The following is a 15,446-nucleotide window of genomic DNA, read 5'->3' as shown; positions in this document are numbered from 1 at the left end:
CGAAACCATAACCTAACAATAACCAAGCACACTTGCTGCTAACATCTCTCCATTCGGTGTTCAGTGCTAATGTGTACTCAGAAGGCACTTTATTAGGTACTAATAGGTTATAAACTTGTGAATTGTGAATTCAATTGTGAATTGTAATCAGTGTATTTTTGACACAAATGTTATAACCAGGATTTGGATGATTGATAGTCTTTGTGAACCACTTACTTTGGGCCTCTTCTTGGCCTTTTTCATGAATCACTTGCTTCTGAGAAGTGTGTTAAGCTGAGTATTTTGTCTATGAATTATTCCTATTCCAGTGTATATAGGCACATAACTCCAAAAATCACCACACATACTTCGCCATAGGTTTACAGGTATAAAGATGAATTATATTATTCAATAAAACAGGCCAGTAATGAAAGAATAGCGAATAAAGCCTGATATGACAAACTGCATGATTCTGGTAGTGTAACTCACTAGTAGCTCTACCAATAAAATACATGTACCTAATGAAGTGGTATAGACCATTTACCTAAGGAGTAAAGTCTAGATCAGGTGATTCTCAAAGCAAAGTTAGAGATGGCACACTAGTGACATAGTCCCTGTCTCCTTTTTCCTCCTCTTTCTCTTTCTCTCTCACTCCCTCTCTTCTATTTCTCCTCAGATGCAAGGTCAGGGACCATCCCAACCTGTTACCAGTCTCAGCACAGCAGGTAGGAGAGACTAGTCTCTTAAATCTGTTAGATAACATTTCAATTATTACTGAAATGAGTTAAAACCTTCCTTGTCTTCATCGCTTGACAGCAACCACCATGCCCTCGGTTTGTCCTTTGACCCCCACTGGTCCCTCCTCAAGCTCCACCCCTTCACCTGTGACTCCATCTCCTCGCAGTGACGCCAGCCCTGTTCCTGCCACTCACGCATTAAATCTGAACACAGGGTGAGACACACAGGCACACCTGTGCATACATGCATATAAACACACACACTAACACTCTAGCATATTCAAACTAATCTGTTCCATGTGTACAGTACCGTGTGCATGTGACAGAAACCACTTATAATAAAAGTATAAGGGTGGTTGTTGTGGGCATAACAATATTAACATCAGATCAGCTGCTTCCAGTCAATCTGTAATTTGTAAAAAAAAAAAAAAAAACCCACATTAAAAAAGTTAATACAAAGATATCTTGATATGCACAATATCTCAGACAAGTGTACTGTGACATAATTTATACAGTATCAATATTATATTGTCATATTGCCATTAGGGTTTAAAAAAAATTCCCATTTTCGCCCCAATTTGGTCACCTGCCAATTCCCACCCAAGAGTCAGCTCTCCCCTATCATACAACAGCTACCAACCAGGGAGGGTGAAGGCTATCACATGCTTCCTACAAGACACGTAAAGCCAGCCAAACTGCTGCTCATACTGCATCACAGGGCAGTGTAACACACTTAGAGGAAAGAGCTATCTACCCTCTTCCACATACATGAGCTCACAGACACCCATGATTGGTTAGTGTTTCTGTGATTGACAGGGGGGAGAGAGAGAATGCCTTCCCTCCCACTCAGACAGCATGGCCAATTCTGTATAAATGAGTTATAAGTAAATTTTTATATTGCTCTTTTCACAGTATAGGATAGAAACGTGTTGATATTCTTGTTTATGGTTATTGTACATACACTGCTGATGGATAGAAATTAATCTGAAAAATGCTGGAGAATTCTTTTTACCACAATCTAATAATTAGTGTCACACACCCATGCACATGAATGGACACACAGCATACTCCCACATATACAGTATATTAGTAGAAACATACAGTACTTACTGTATGCACACACCTATATGCATGTGTTTCAAAAACTCTGACTCACAGTGCATACTGTAAATGCACAAGCTGTAATGTTTTGCTGGCCAGTAATGATAGTTAATGTCTGTGTGTATGTGTGTGTATATGGCTTTCCTGTCCACAGTTCGTGGCGTAACAAGAACGGTGACGTGTCTAACTACATCACCGATTTTGCTGCAAATCTGAGGTGAATACAATCTAAAAAGACTGTGCGCACACACACACACATACACACAGTCTCACACACACACACAGTCATACTATTACAGTTAACCATTCAAGATGAAAGCAAAAGTCACCTAGTCCCAAGTACAAACACATAACAGCATTATAACCCACTGTCACACTTTGTTTATAGTCCAATAAAAGACATATGACCTGATATGTAAGATCATTTCCTTCTTGAAATCTATTATTAGAAGAAAGCAAAATCAGCTTGTGACTAATTAAATTCTGACTAATTTTGTTTTTGTTTTTTGTTTTTTTTTTTGGTTAGTTTTTTGGTTAGTTTCCCACTTCAGATAACATGCTTTGTTTTTCAGTGCGTGCCATCTCTTATGCTTCTTGACGTTTTACTGTATTCTTCCTTTCCTCTTCTTCTTTCCCCCTGCTGTTTGTCTTTGTGTGTGCGCACGCTTGCGTATTTGTGTGCACGACTCAGGAATACGGTGATTGGAGTTAACACAGGAATGAACCAAGTCCTGCGTGGCAGCAACCCAATCGCCACAATTCAAGGTTTGTGGGAAAGCAGGCAGTAGCAGGGGAATGAGAGGAATAAATGGGGAGGGAAATGATGAACAAAAGAAAAGGAACATGAAATGAAATGATGAGTGTGTTTGTTGGAATCATCTCATGTCAGTGTGCGGTGCTGTGGCGTGCTTTGCTTTCTGTGTGATGTATGTGCACCGTTGTTGCTTTTCATTTCGTTTCTTTTAAATCTCATTCTTCTGTTTCTCATGCTATTTTGTGAATAAGATTGCTATTCTTCTTAAATATGACTCATCTGTCTCCCACTTCTCTCAGCTCTGGCAGCCAGTGGTGGTCAAACCACCATTTCCAGTCTTGAAGGTGGCAGCAAGGTGCTGATTGGTGGTTCTGGAGGACAAAGGTCAGGACTCCCTTCTTCTCTCTTCCTTAACCACCCTTCACTGTTGCCCATGGCAGCGGGCACAGCTCTGGGATTGGGCAACTCGATCGTTTCCAAATCCGGCAGGCCTTTATTCCCGGATGGCATGAGTCCCTCCCCCTGCTCGAGCCCTGACTCTTCCTGCTCTTCCAGCGACTTGCTACACAGCCCACATGATCTGGGGAGCGGCCAAGATTGAGTGACACTTCCAGGAAACCAATCACAGGACCAGGAGGAGGAACTGAAACCTCCCATCACAACCAAAGCATCTCTGTCTCTCTTTCTTCCTTCGTCTTTTGTCTTTCATTGTTTCTCTCTTGCTCTCTCCCGCTCTCCTGATGCCAAAAATACACAAAGTGGAAGAGGGGAGAGATGAAGAGACAGAGGTGAAGACAAGATAAAGTGAAGAGGAGAGATTTACATGTAAACCAAAAATTCACCTGGAGGTCTAGTGGTACGTCAACTGAGCGCAGCCACTTCTCCACCGTTGTTTTTTTTTTCTCTCTCTATTTCTCTGGAGAGTGTAAAGAAATAAAAGAAAGGACAATAGACACTGGTTTAAGAGCTGCAGGAACCAGAGGAAAGAGCTGATTATTAATGATCCTTGAGCCAAAAATAGCAAAACTAAAAACTTTTATTTCTTGCAGAACGGCAGTCGGACATCAGCTCTGACCAGTCTGGAGAACTTTAAACCAAAAAAATATGATAGAGGTGAACTTTAAAAGACTCACAGTGACAAAAGACAACCATACCAAAAACCCATATACCAAAAAATAACCAAAACCAAAAATACGGAAGGAAAAGCTTTATCCCGTGGACCTGTAAATAGTCCAGCGTCCAGCACCAGACCCACACCAATGATCCAGCAACCTCCCGCTCCATCATTTCATCTGACATTCTCTCATTTTGTCTGTCAATATGTCAGTATTTTTTTCTTAAAATTGTCATTGTTTTTTAATTAGTGAAGTGGTGAATATCCAAGTATTAGCTGTGTATTGCTGTGCAACAGTGAATGAGCAAAGCTCAGAAGTGTCAATGTTTTTTCACTAGAATTCTAGGTATATACAAATCTCTCCCGCTTTCTACCTCTTTATCAGGATTTCTTCTGTCTAGCTTTAGTTCCCATTACCATTCAGAAATATCCATATTTGAGTAGGTTTTTGTTTTTGTTGTTTAACCATCATCACTGTCATGTCATAATTTCATGTCTATCACACATGTTAACCACCCAGGGGTTTGTTTGGGAATGTCATGAAAATCAGATGTATTTAATACAAGGTCAGCTGGTGTTCCTGCATGTTTTACGTCTGTGTCTCACATTCATGTTCATTCTGTCTTATCTCCATTAAAAACACTTTGAATCCATTATCCACATTTTTCACCTCCTTCATACTTGCTCCTTGTTGGATACCAAAGTGACTCATCATGGGTCTCTCACTGCGATGCAGAAGGAGAACGGAAACCCCCTTCCCTCAGATGCGCTCCCACCCCCCATACATACATACATACATACCCACACACACACACACGCACACACACGCGCACACACACACAATAAAAAACCCACAAACACACACACACAGCCATCACTGAGTGGACATCGCTGGGGGAACTTTTGAGGAACGGGCGTTTCCATTATCCCTGCCACTTCATGTATGAAGTGAAAAAAAAAAAAAACTTTTCAGCCAACCATAATTCCAGAGATTCACAGAAGCAAACCAAAAAGTTTCCAAGCCAAATATGGAAGGAGCTGAGGAAGAGGAGACAAGAAAAAATGAGAAGATCTCTCTTTATCCCATCCATCCATCTGTGAAAGAAAGTCAGGGATGATGTCGGGGTAGATGATTACAACATGGATGGATGGATGGATTCATGGAGGAGTACAGATGGTTCCATGCTCTTCTTCCTCGAACCCTGTCACTCGAACCCTTCCTGGTCCTTGGGACAGGAGCTTTGATGACCTCACTGAAGTTAAAGAGATGTGGCTGGTTTCTTTTGGGTTTGGGAAGGATGTTCTTTTTCTTCCTTTGGCTCTTTTATTTCTTTCCGTCTGTCTGGTTTGTGGGAATTTTTTCTCTTCTATGTGTGTAGCTGCTGTTCCTTTGGTTATTGCGTGCTATGATTTTTTTTGGGGGGGTGTATTCAATTATTATAGAATTGTTCTTTTTTATGTCCCCTCCTTGTTCCTAGTCGTGCTAGAGACTCCATCAGGTGGTTGGAGAAATACTGTGAACATTCATCTAAACAGATCAACTAGGATGAAGGTGAACACAAATACACACAGACACCCAAGAACATAACAAGCCAAAGCTTTAACTCATAAATAAAATATACACCAAAAGATCAGCAACACGCAGTGCTATAAGAACGCAGGCGTGGAGGTGATCAGAGCTTCTGAAAGGGGACTGATTAACCCTGTTCTCCACATGACCGTTTAGATGGAATGGATCACTTAGTGCTTCTATAGATTTTGTAGTAAATGATCTATGTTACAATGCTTACTTATTGCTGATGTATAGAAAAAGGTAAAAATTTAAAAAAAAAAAAAAAAAAACAACAAAGAAAAAAAGTTGCAGACTTGATTTTAGACCAAAATATTTCTGTTTATCTTCTGGACTTTCTTTTTCCACCTCACACCTCTTTTGTGATTGTTCTGATTATACTTATCTATGAATTTTAATTTATTTTATTTATCTATTTATTTATCCCAGAGGCATTTTTATTGCTATGTTCGAGGCATCAGATTGTGTCAAAATGTAATTCTACTTCGCCAAGGCAACCTTTTCAAAACCAAATCCATAAAAGAATGCAACCATTGGTCCTTATCGACTAATGACCAACACAGGGACGGTAGCTTGTCCTCTTAACCCTCCGCTCCTCCTTTATGGGCGGAGTCTGTGTAGGGATAACCTATCAGGGTGAAGAGCAGCACTGCGCTAGACGCTGACATGATGTTCTGTATGAACGTCAAACGTTTTAGCACAATGTTACGGTGACCTTTTTACAAGCTCGGTTTAGATAGTAGTGTCAAGATACGGGATCTTATAGTCTTATAGCATTGAATAATCCCTGTGTATAAGCATTATATCTACTGTATAAGAATGTGAAGAATTTTTTTTTTTGTCTAGATCTTCTAATGTAGCCATCAACTAAAGCAAATCAGAACGAGTGGTCATCTAAAACTTTAGAACTCTGTTAGATCAGATTTTTATATTCCTGTGAATCTTTGTGCTTACTGAGAGTCTTACCATGTAATCGTTTGTTGACTGCATTGCTGTGATGATGATTGACAGCGTTGAACGCAGTGCTGCTCGGAGCCTTGAGCTGAAAGCTTTAAACAGCTACAAAACCAAAAAAAACTGGAAGAGAGGAAAGATGGAGGGAATTGGATAAAAGAGGAAAAAAGTGCAAAGAGGGATTCTGTGCAGAAATGGTCAGGGCTGTGGAAGACTAGGGAAGAAATGTAGCTAAGCAGAATCATATCGATGCTGTCTCCATCTTTCTCTCTCTAGCTCTCTGCTCGACTTCCTTCTTTCCGCTTTCTTTCTCGTTGTCTGTGTCTGATCAGGTTGAGAAGAGAGATAGTTCCTCAAATACCTCACTCTCTTTGACGATAAACCAAACTAACGAATGCTTTAAGCAGAACGATGCATCTGTTTGTAGCGTGTACAAACGGGCTGCTTTTGGGCGAGCTCTAAGAGGTCATGGGGCAGATTGAAGTTCGAAAATCACAATGGTCTCGTGCTGCATTCATGAGCTTCTCAGATAAGCTTTATTTACCATTTACCAAAGTCTACATGCTAAGTCTAAGGGGCACACGTCACTGTTTTTCAGGATGAAATAGGGTCCAAAAGTCTGAGTCTACTTCCAAGAGCTGTTGTTCTTTAATCAGGAAAGGACATCAACCATTAACACTGTGTTAGGAGCATTTGGGTTATTTTTAACATTTTAATCAAAATATATGCAGCAAATGTTGTATAAATGGGATATTCAAACAGATTTAAGGTTAATTTATTGATTTCTCAAACTACTAAATCTGTTTTGCTATCAGTTTTAAATGATATAGTCTTGAACGATACATCTTGATTGAATTGTAATTTTATATCGGTCTAAAACACAAACATATGGAGTGGACCCCAACTGTACACCATACATTACAACCTTGTCTCTCTGTAGCTCGTGTACAACAGCAGAGTTGTAAGATTAGTGAAGCCATGTTTGGAGGACAAGGACATAAGAGCTAGTCATTATACATCACAACACCGAAACGTCTTGCTTGATTTCCCAGCTGGCAATTATGACTCAGAGTGACACTTGAGCAGTCGTAAGGACATAACAAGAGCAAATCAGAGATGAGTCAATTGCATCCCCCACTTCTCAGCCTTTGAATCAACGTTCTGTCGAAATGAGTGAACAACAGTGCGGAATGAAACAGGACCATTGTGAAGACCTTGGGCGTATGTTCTCCCTGCCCTTTTGACCTCAGCTCAACTCCTCTGCCTTCCTTCAGCCCTTAAAGCCACTTCTACAGTCAGCAAGCCCACTGCACCTTTCCAGCTCACAATTGTAGCCTGACACCATCTTATTAGGTCGGGGAGCGCTTGAGTGCACGGTGATTGGCTGATTCACTAGAACATACACTGAAAGCCCATTGGCCAGCGGCCCTGTCTGTCAGCTGTGAGAGGTGCTGAGGGCTGGTGACTGGGTAGAGGCTGAGACTGTTGTTGCTAGGTGACTTTTTAATGTCAAAAGAGTCAGAGAGTAAATGAATGTGGTTCCTGTTTACATCAAGTGATCACTAAATTATAACAGAATGTCTTCACTACAGAGAGATTAGTATATGCAATGCAATGAGAAGCTTATCCACCTCAGGAGCTTGATAGTCTGATTTCCATGAACCACAGACAGCTTTAGGCTCATGTTAACTGCGAGTGTAATCAGGACCAGCATTTCTCTCTCCCACTCTTTTTCACTTGTTTTCTTTTTCTCTTCCTTGCTGTCATCCAGAAATTAAAATCATTTTCAGTGTGAACTGAGGGAGCGTGCGTAAGGCGTCTCGTAGTCTCTCAGTGAGGTGAAACACCAGAGAACGATACCAAAGCAAACACTCCACTGGGAGACTTGACACATCATACACACTTCCTGAAACAAATCTTTAACATATTAATAATTATTTAAACGCAGAAACAGTGCAATGGCAGCCTCAGTGCAAGCCAGTTATTGCTTTTGTCACATTTTCTGATGTTGCTGTAGCTAAAGCTGGCGTGCTAACCCTGACAGTGGCTCTTGCCTGGACCATTTGCTTAACCGCTACAGGGGCCTGGTCACTGTTATTTCCTTAGTAATGGTCAAACACAGCACAGCAAAGCAGAGAAAAAGAAAGCAAGACATCTACCCTTCTCTCTTTTCTTTATTCTTTGTGTTTGACTTAAAATACAGCTTCAGTCCAAAGGAATAACAATAAAAGAGCAAATATCTTAAACTCTTCTAGTGAAACCAAAGATCTCCACTAATGCATCTTCTGCAGCTTTTCTGTTTTTTCCCCACCTCTTTCTCTGTGTGTTCACCTAGCAACTCCAGTTTCTGGAACGATGGCCTCAGCAATCCAAAGCAAATCATCATAAATGATGATTTTGATAAAAATTTATATTTTTTAATTATTTGTTATTGGGGAAAACTTTTGCTTCTCGTGAAGGTTATGGTGACGATGATTATGATGATGATAAAATAGTTTATGTTCATGATTTGTCTGTGATTACTTTTATGATGCTGATCTGTCCCTTCTGTGTGTGTGTGTGTGTGTGTGTGTGTGCGTGTGTGTGCAAAGGTACATGCATTTATGTGTATGTATTTGAGTGTGTGTTCGTTACATATACAGTACCTATTTTATTTTGATACAGTTTGTGTGCATGTGTGAGTGCGTGCATGTGTGTGTGTGTGTGTGTGTGTGTGTGTGTGAGCACATATATGCTGTGTGTGGCCCCTACTAGCTTTTCCTTTGATGTGAATAGTCCTTTTCTTCCCTGTCCCCTTTCTTTCCTCTCTTCCCTATGGTGACAGGTTAGCCTTTTAGTGTATTTATCTCTGAAAACAAAAAAAGAAAAAAAAGATGAAAATAACTTGCTTGTTCATTGTACAGTGTTGTTCATTTTAAGTCATTTTTGTAACTGAAAGTGTCTCGCTCATCCAAATAAAAATGGTAGAATACTATTTTGGACATTGTATCTTTTTTAAAAACATCTTGCCACTCCTTGTCGAGCCAGCCTTTTTAAAGGTCTATTAAGCAAATTACAAGCAGGGAGTTTAGTGTCATGTCCTGCTATGTTTAGCCCTGGAAATAAAGTTGGCCCAGACTGTTAGTAACATGAGCAGTGTTTAAAGTACGAACTACAGGCAACTGCATGCCATTTCAATGTAGCTAAGACCCACGCTGATATTAAGTAGCCTATATGATTCTGATGGACACTCTGATACAACATATTTAGCTACTTACCATATGTCCCTTGGGGAGATAATGTTAATTAGACAGCCAGGGAGCTAAGTGATTCACATGCATGTCACGACTCCCCAGGCTTAGATAAATAAAAATAAAGTTAATTGAATCCAAGAGATAATTATCTAATTTAATTAAACACACAATAATACAAACAATAAAATCACAAACACCACAGGTCACGCCAACACAATCACCAATGAGCTTTCACTCACCTGCTTTTACTAGATAGTGCTGTTTTCATTGCTGTACCTGGTTAATGGTTTAAATTTTTAATGTCTCATTTTGTTGTTTTATTTTTTATTGTTTTATGTGTCTTTATTTTTTAAGTATAAAATCTAGAACAGTGCTGTATGAATAAAGATATATACTAATGTAAATACAGTTATGCTAATTATGTGTCAGAATTATCAGCAATGATTGAATGCTTATGTGGCATCTTATTAGCTAACTAATGTAGCTAGCATGTTGTGTATCACTCAGGACAAAAGAATAAGCTAAATCTATTTTTTTTAAAGTTACTTTAAATTGAACTAATGGCTAATAGCAAGTTTTTTGTTTGTTTTGGCTTATTTTTGACTAGCTAACTTGACTAGCTAACTGAGGACAGCTGATGCTAGCCAGATTGTCAGCTAAGTGGCTTGCTTGTTAGCAAGAATAAACTTTCACTTTTTTCCACTTTGAAGTAACCACTAACCTGGGAATATCATTCAGATGTTCACCTTGGTTAATTAGAATTAGCTTTATATATATACAAATAATAATAATAATAAACTTCCTGTGAATGATATCATTGTATGAAGTACCATACTGAATCATATATCAAGATACATGGTGTACTATGTTTAACATGCTAGTAGTATGATGTTTTGGGTGTAGCCACTCTACATTGACTGGCAATATTTTATATTTTTCAATATACAAGGTAGGATTTATATATCACAAAGTTGCCCCAACTATTCTGAAAATGTTTTCCCCTCACACATACTGTAGCCAGGAGTATTAAACCTCCTGTGTTTCTCACACAGAGTTGAATGTGCAGATATTATGTCTAACCACTAGATGGAAGCATCTGCTAAGCCCTGAACATTTAGTGCAACAGATGATTTTCCCATTAAAAAAAAGCTCAAAGGTATCAGAGGCCAAATTAGTCATCATTTTTCTCCCTTCTTTCCTTTCTGTTTCTCTCTGCCTCCATGATTTTCCACCTTCACTTTTGCCCATCTGACTCACGGGACATCTGGACTTGAGCAATCAGTGTTCCTGCTTCTCTGCTCAACAGGATGCTTCTCGCACACATTTTTGCCATGCAGACACACACAGTAACCTTTCTGGGCTGTGATTTTGGCTCTTTATGTATCTAGCCTCTAGACTAGTTTCTGTGTCCACTGCTACACAGCTCTGACCACTTGTTCACTGATTATAGATATGACTTGTAGTCAGACCAGAGGCTCTCTGATCTTGCAGCAATCAAGAGTTCAGAAGAATTTTAAAAATATAATTGGAGTATGCATGGTGAGACATCTTACTGATGAATATACAGACACAACATGGATACACTATATTGCCAAACGCTTGTGGACACCTGACCATCACACCCATATGTGATTCTTCCCCAAACTGTTGCCACAAAGCTGGAAGTACACAATTGTCTAGAAGGTCTTCGTATACTGTAGCAATACAAATTCCCTTCAATGGGACTAAGGTGCCCAAACCTGTTCCAGCATGATAATGCCCCTGTGCACAAAGCGAGGTCTATGAAGACACAGTTTGCCAAGGTTGGAGTTGAGCCCTGACCTCAACCCCAACTTTGGGATTAATTGGAACACTGACTGCGTGCCAGGCCTCCTCACCTTACATCAGTGCCTGACCTCACTAACGCTCTTATAGCTGAACGACATGTTCCAAAATCTAGTGGAAAGCCTTCCCAAAAGATTGGCGGTAATTGTAACAGCAAAGGGGGTTAAATCTGGAATGGGATTTTCAACAAGCACATATGGGTGTGATTGGTTGGGTGTTCACATACTTTTGGCAGTACAGTGTATGTAATGTGGCTCTCAGCTTTGAGAGATGATTTGAGATTGAACTGTTCTTCCTTGATCACTGTCAATGTTACTGAAGCTTAACCACATACCGTAGTGTCTATAGTTACCATGAAATATCATAGTGAAACTGTGGCTGTATCATAGTATTTCCAGAGTAAACTATAGTGAATTATAGAGTAAAACTAAACTTAAAAGAAAGTGCCACAGTGCCACAGTGTGACAGGCAATATCTCCATCTGGTCTAGGAGTAGAACTGCTCTGTGCGCCCAACATGACTTTAACGGCTTCATCATGGCATTTACAGATTACATTTACTTACAGAAAGTATAGATAAGAATCTAGTGTAGCCACACTGAACATGTTCATTTGTCTTCTATCACTTTCACATGCAAAAGTCCTATTTAAAAAAGCACTCTGCTGATAACAACTCCCTGCGTGGGATATGCAGTTTCTGTACGTTTGCTCAAGATAATCATTCAGTATCATGCTGAGATCTGTGTACAGATTGGTCAGAGGATTCGTCAGTCATTTTTGCTCCCACTCACAATCTGCCACTGTCAGTGTCGCCTCCTTTTCACTGACAGGTGGTCAGTCCTTCAGCCCAGAAGGCAAAGGTGTACTTATGAGTGTGTATGTGCTGAAAACATATGTGCGACCCACACTCTGTACACCTTAGCTTTGCATATTAGGCCTGTTAGGCAGTGAATTAGAACAGCTTCGTTCATGAGCATATGGAAGCATAGACTCATTCTGCTCTGTCTACAACGAACACTCAAAAACAACGGGGGCGTCTGAAGAGGGCATATCAATAGATGAGTCATTAGACTACTACAGTGCCCACGGCACACGCACACCCTCTACACATCACATCCTGCACACACCAACACTATACACTCATAAACACGCAGACACAGACTTTCTGTAAATATTTCACTGTTTCTCATGGTCATAATTTTTCAATACCATAAAATCAACAATAATGCAATCAGAAACACTAGAAAATCCTGTCCCTAAATGTCTCTATAGCACCATAAATGTAATAAAGAGCGAGAGAGAGCGACAGCGAGAGAGAGAGAGAGAGTATTAGACATAGACACATCACAATTTCCAAGCATAATTTCAATAAATGTTTCATAATGAGTCCTGTGAGTGAGATGTGACTCAGTAAATGTCCATGAAGTAGCGCAACACCCTGCAGTGTGCGTTCAAGTGCTTGCGTGGTAGGATACGTGATCTTTCGTTAAGGGGGTACCTAGGGGCAAGTGGATGCCATCTCCTCAGTGCCAGAGAGAAGTATTACCACAGCGACTCTGAGGGAGGGTTGAGGGAGGGCATACAGCTTAGATTTGGGCTCTGATTGGCTCCTTGGTTGGAGCAGCCATGGCAGAGCCAAGTCCAAATCTGTCTGTAGCAAACACCCTGGAATGAAGGGGTGGATGGCCGGGTCAGTGAGAGAGAGAGAGAGAGGGAGAGAGAGAGAGAGAGAGAGAGAGAGACTATAATGGGAAATAGTGATCTGTGCCAATAGGAAGAGTTTGTTCCTTAGCAAGATACTGGACACACTGTCAACACATGCTGTGCTTAATATAGCGACTGTCACACAGCCAGACAGTACCTCATGCTCTCTTGCTCTTGGAATATTATAGACTCTGTCAGACAGGGGTTTTAATGACACTCACATTGTCCCTGATCTATTCTATTCTGACCTTCTTCGTGTTCCGCAAACTCTCTGTCGCTCTCTAATTGCTCCCTTCATTACCCCACGACTGACGCCTCCGTTCACTTCCTCCCTCGTGCGCTATACCTCCTCCTCCTCTTCTGTTTTTCCTCCTCTCTAGCCTCTGTCCTTTTCAGAGCTGTATGTGGTAATCCTATTACTCATGTGTGAAAACCAGCTGAGAGAGAGAGGTAGGGAAAGAGAGAGAGAGAGAGAGAGAAGGGATTGTCAGTTCTGTGTTACACTGGGCAGCAGGTGAAAACACAACACAAAGAACATTAGTTGAAGATGAAACTATGAAGCATGACCCTTATGGGAAGGGCAATGTGGGCAAGAGGGGGAAAGCCAGAAAGAGACAGAAAAAGAGAGAAAGAGACAGAGACGGGAGGGTGAAAGGAGTGAGACTCAGACATGGTGGGGTATTATGCGGCCCCTGACAGTTGGAGCACCAAGCTTGAAAATAAACAGGTTCTTTGATGACAAAGAGGCCACTGACACACACACACACACACACACACACACACACACACACGCCCATGAATGCCTACTTCCCTCAGCATCGCCCAGATTCCATTGGCCCTGCTGAAACTTGATGCACTCGTTGCGGCTCCACTTCACATAATGAAACTTTAAGATCATATGAAGGAGCATAATTAAACAAAAGTGTTTAAATATTCTGGCAATGGAAAAAACTAGGAAATATCAGGAGGTTTGACATAAACTGAGAATTTTTTTTTATGTGTGCACATTGCCTTGTCTGCAAACCTCTGGGAGCTATGATTACCCATAAACCACTTTTCTGCGTCATGGCACAGATATGAGAACTTGCTTCAATGCAGAAGTACAAACTAACTTTTAATGTTTTAATGTAAATGTTTATGTCACTTTATCTGTTGCTATTGGCTGAGAAGTGGAGTTACCAGAATTAAACTCCTAATAGTCAGGTCCTACTGGGCCATTACCCTGTGTGGAGTTTCTGTGGCTGTTCTCCTTGTGTCCACATGGGTTTCCTCTGGGTTCTCTGGTTTCCACCTCACATACAATGATCCTGGGATTGGTTCCGGATCCACCATGACCCTGACCTGGATACTGAAGATGAATGAGAATGGCAAACTGTGAAGTGGTATGAACCTGACACCCCATTCTACAGTCTTTAATTTGAAGAGGAACTGAACTGAGCTGAACCTCTCAAAAGACTTATATTAAACATTATATAAATTGTGTTTTCATGTATGTTTAATTAAAGCTCCGAGTGTTTGTGTTTCCCTATCAAAATGCCACAGGCTTCCTCCAAACTGTTGCCACACCTTAAATGTCAAATTTTGTACATTGTTTAAAAACTGGATATGAATTACAGGAAATATATTACACATAATATACAAACACTCATGGCACCAAGTCATTATACCATTCGTATTGTTTGGAAGTCTTTTAAGTCTCAAGTGGTTACTCACTGCCCATAATCACACATGAACCTGTCAACCGGTGTGTAGGCGAATGGACCAAGTGTTTGTCATCTTTAGGGTGGGACACTAAAACTTATGAGAGAATTACTTATAGCATAGTTTCTCAACTTTGCTCTTCTGTGACCAAAGCCATCTTCATGAACAATTTACGTGTCATTTCTCATTTCCGAAAACCAAAGGTTGCACAATTGCAGTGGTAAACACAGGGGGCAGTGGCAGCTCAATTACTAAATTACACGTCTGTATTAGGCTGTGAGCTCAAATCCCAGCACTGCCAATCCGCCTCTACTGAGCCCTTCAGCAAGACTCTTAGCCCTCAGTTGCACAAGGGGTTTCCTTATAATAGATCTAGTTCAAAATACATTTTACTCAACACCAAGAGTGATGATTCCTAGTCATGAGGTCATCAGGCCCAAAACAGTTAAATGCTTCACGCATTCATGTCAACACCAGTTCATATACGTGGTGAAAAAAGACAGGAGCCTGATGTCCAGAGCAAAGTGTGTGAAGGTATACAGTATACTGTACAGAGAGAAAGTAAGCAGTGATGTACATGACAGAAAATGAACAATAGACAATGAGGATGGGAGTGATGAGAGACATGGAGAAATGGAGGAACTAACAGAGGATAATACACTGGTCATCAGTGAGCATGATGTGCTATGTACATTAACCACGAGAGAAAAAGGACCATGATGTTTGAATGGTAAGACTGAGTCATTATTCCTAGGCCTTTCAATTACTACTTGTTT

The 15,446-nt window shown here is 40.5% G+C and overlaps 1 protein-coding gene across 8 annotated transcripts in view; it reads left to right on the top strand.

Moving 5' to 3' along the window:
• The window catches only part of pou2f2a (POU class 2 homeobox 2a), a 41,311-nt gene extending 38,015 nt beyond the window's left edge, over nt 1–3,296 (top strand). For 4 of the 8 annotated variants that reach the window (XM_034307000.2, XM_026940159.3, XM_034306997.2 and 1 more), the window contains 5 exons: nt 656–704; nt 796–931; nt 1,972–2,034; nt 2,509–2,582; nt 2,871–3,296. In XM_034307000.2, the coding sequence (XP_034162891.1) occupies nt 656–704; nt 796–931; nt 1,972–2,034; nt 2,509–2,582; nt 2,871–3,172 (624 nt within the window). In that variant the 3' untranslated portion in view covers nt 3,173–3,296. The remainder of the gene's footprint in view (nt 1–655; nt 705–795; nt 932–1,971; nt 2,035–2,508; nt 2,583–2,870) is intronic. The other 4 variants (XM_034307012.2, XM_026940161.3, XM_026940160.3 and 1 more) reach the window with 3 other exon arrangements.
• Nucleotides 3,297–15,446: the final 12,150 nt, after the last annotated feature.

The sequence above is a fragment of the Pangasianodon hypophthalmus genome, chromosome 1 (genome assembly GCF_027358585.1).
Source record: "Pangasianodon hypophthalmus isolate fPanHyp1 chromosome 1, fPanHyp1.pri, whole genome shotgun sequence".
Taxonomy (NCBI): domain Eukaryota; kingdom Metazoa; phylum Chordata; class Actinopteri; order Siluriformes; family Pangasiidae; genus Pangasianodon; species Pangasianodon hypophthalmus.
The sequence above is the reverse complement of the archived record's forward strand: the minus strand, read 5'-3'. Positions and strand labels throughout refer to the sequence as shown.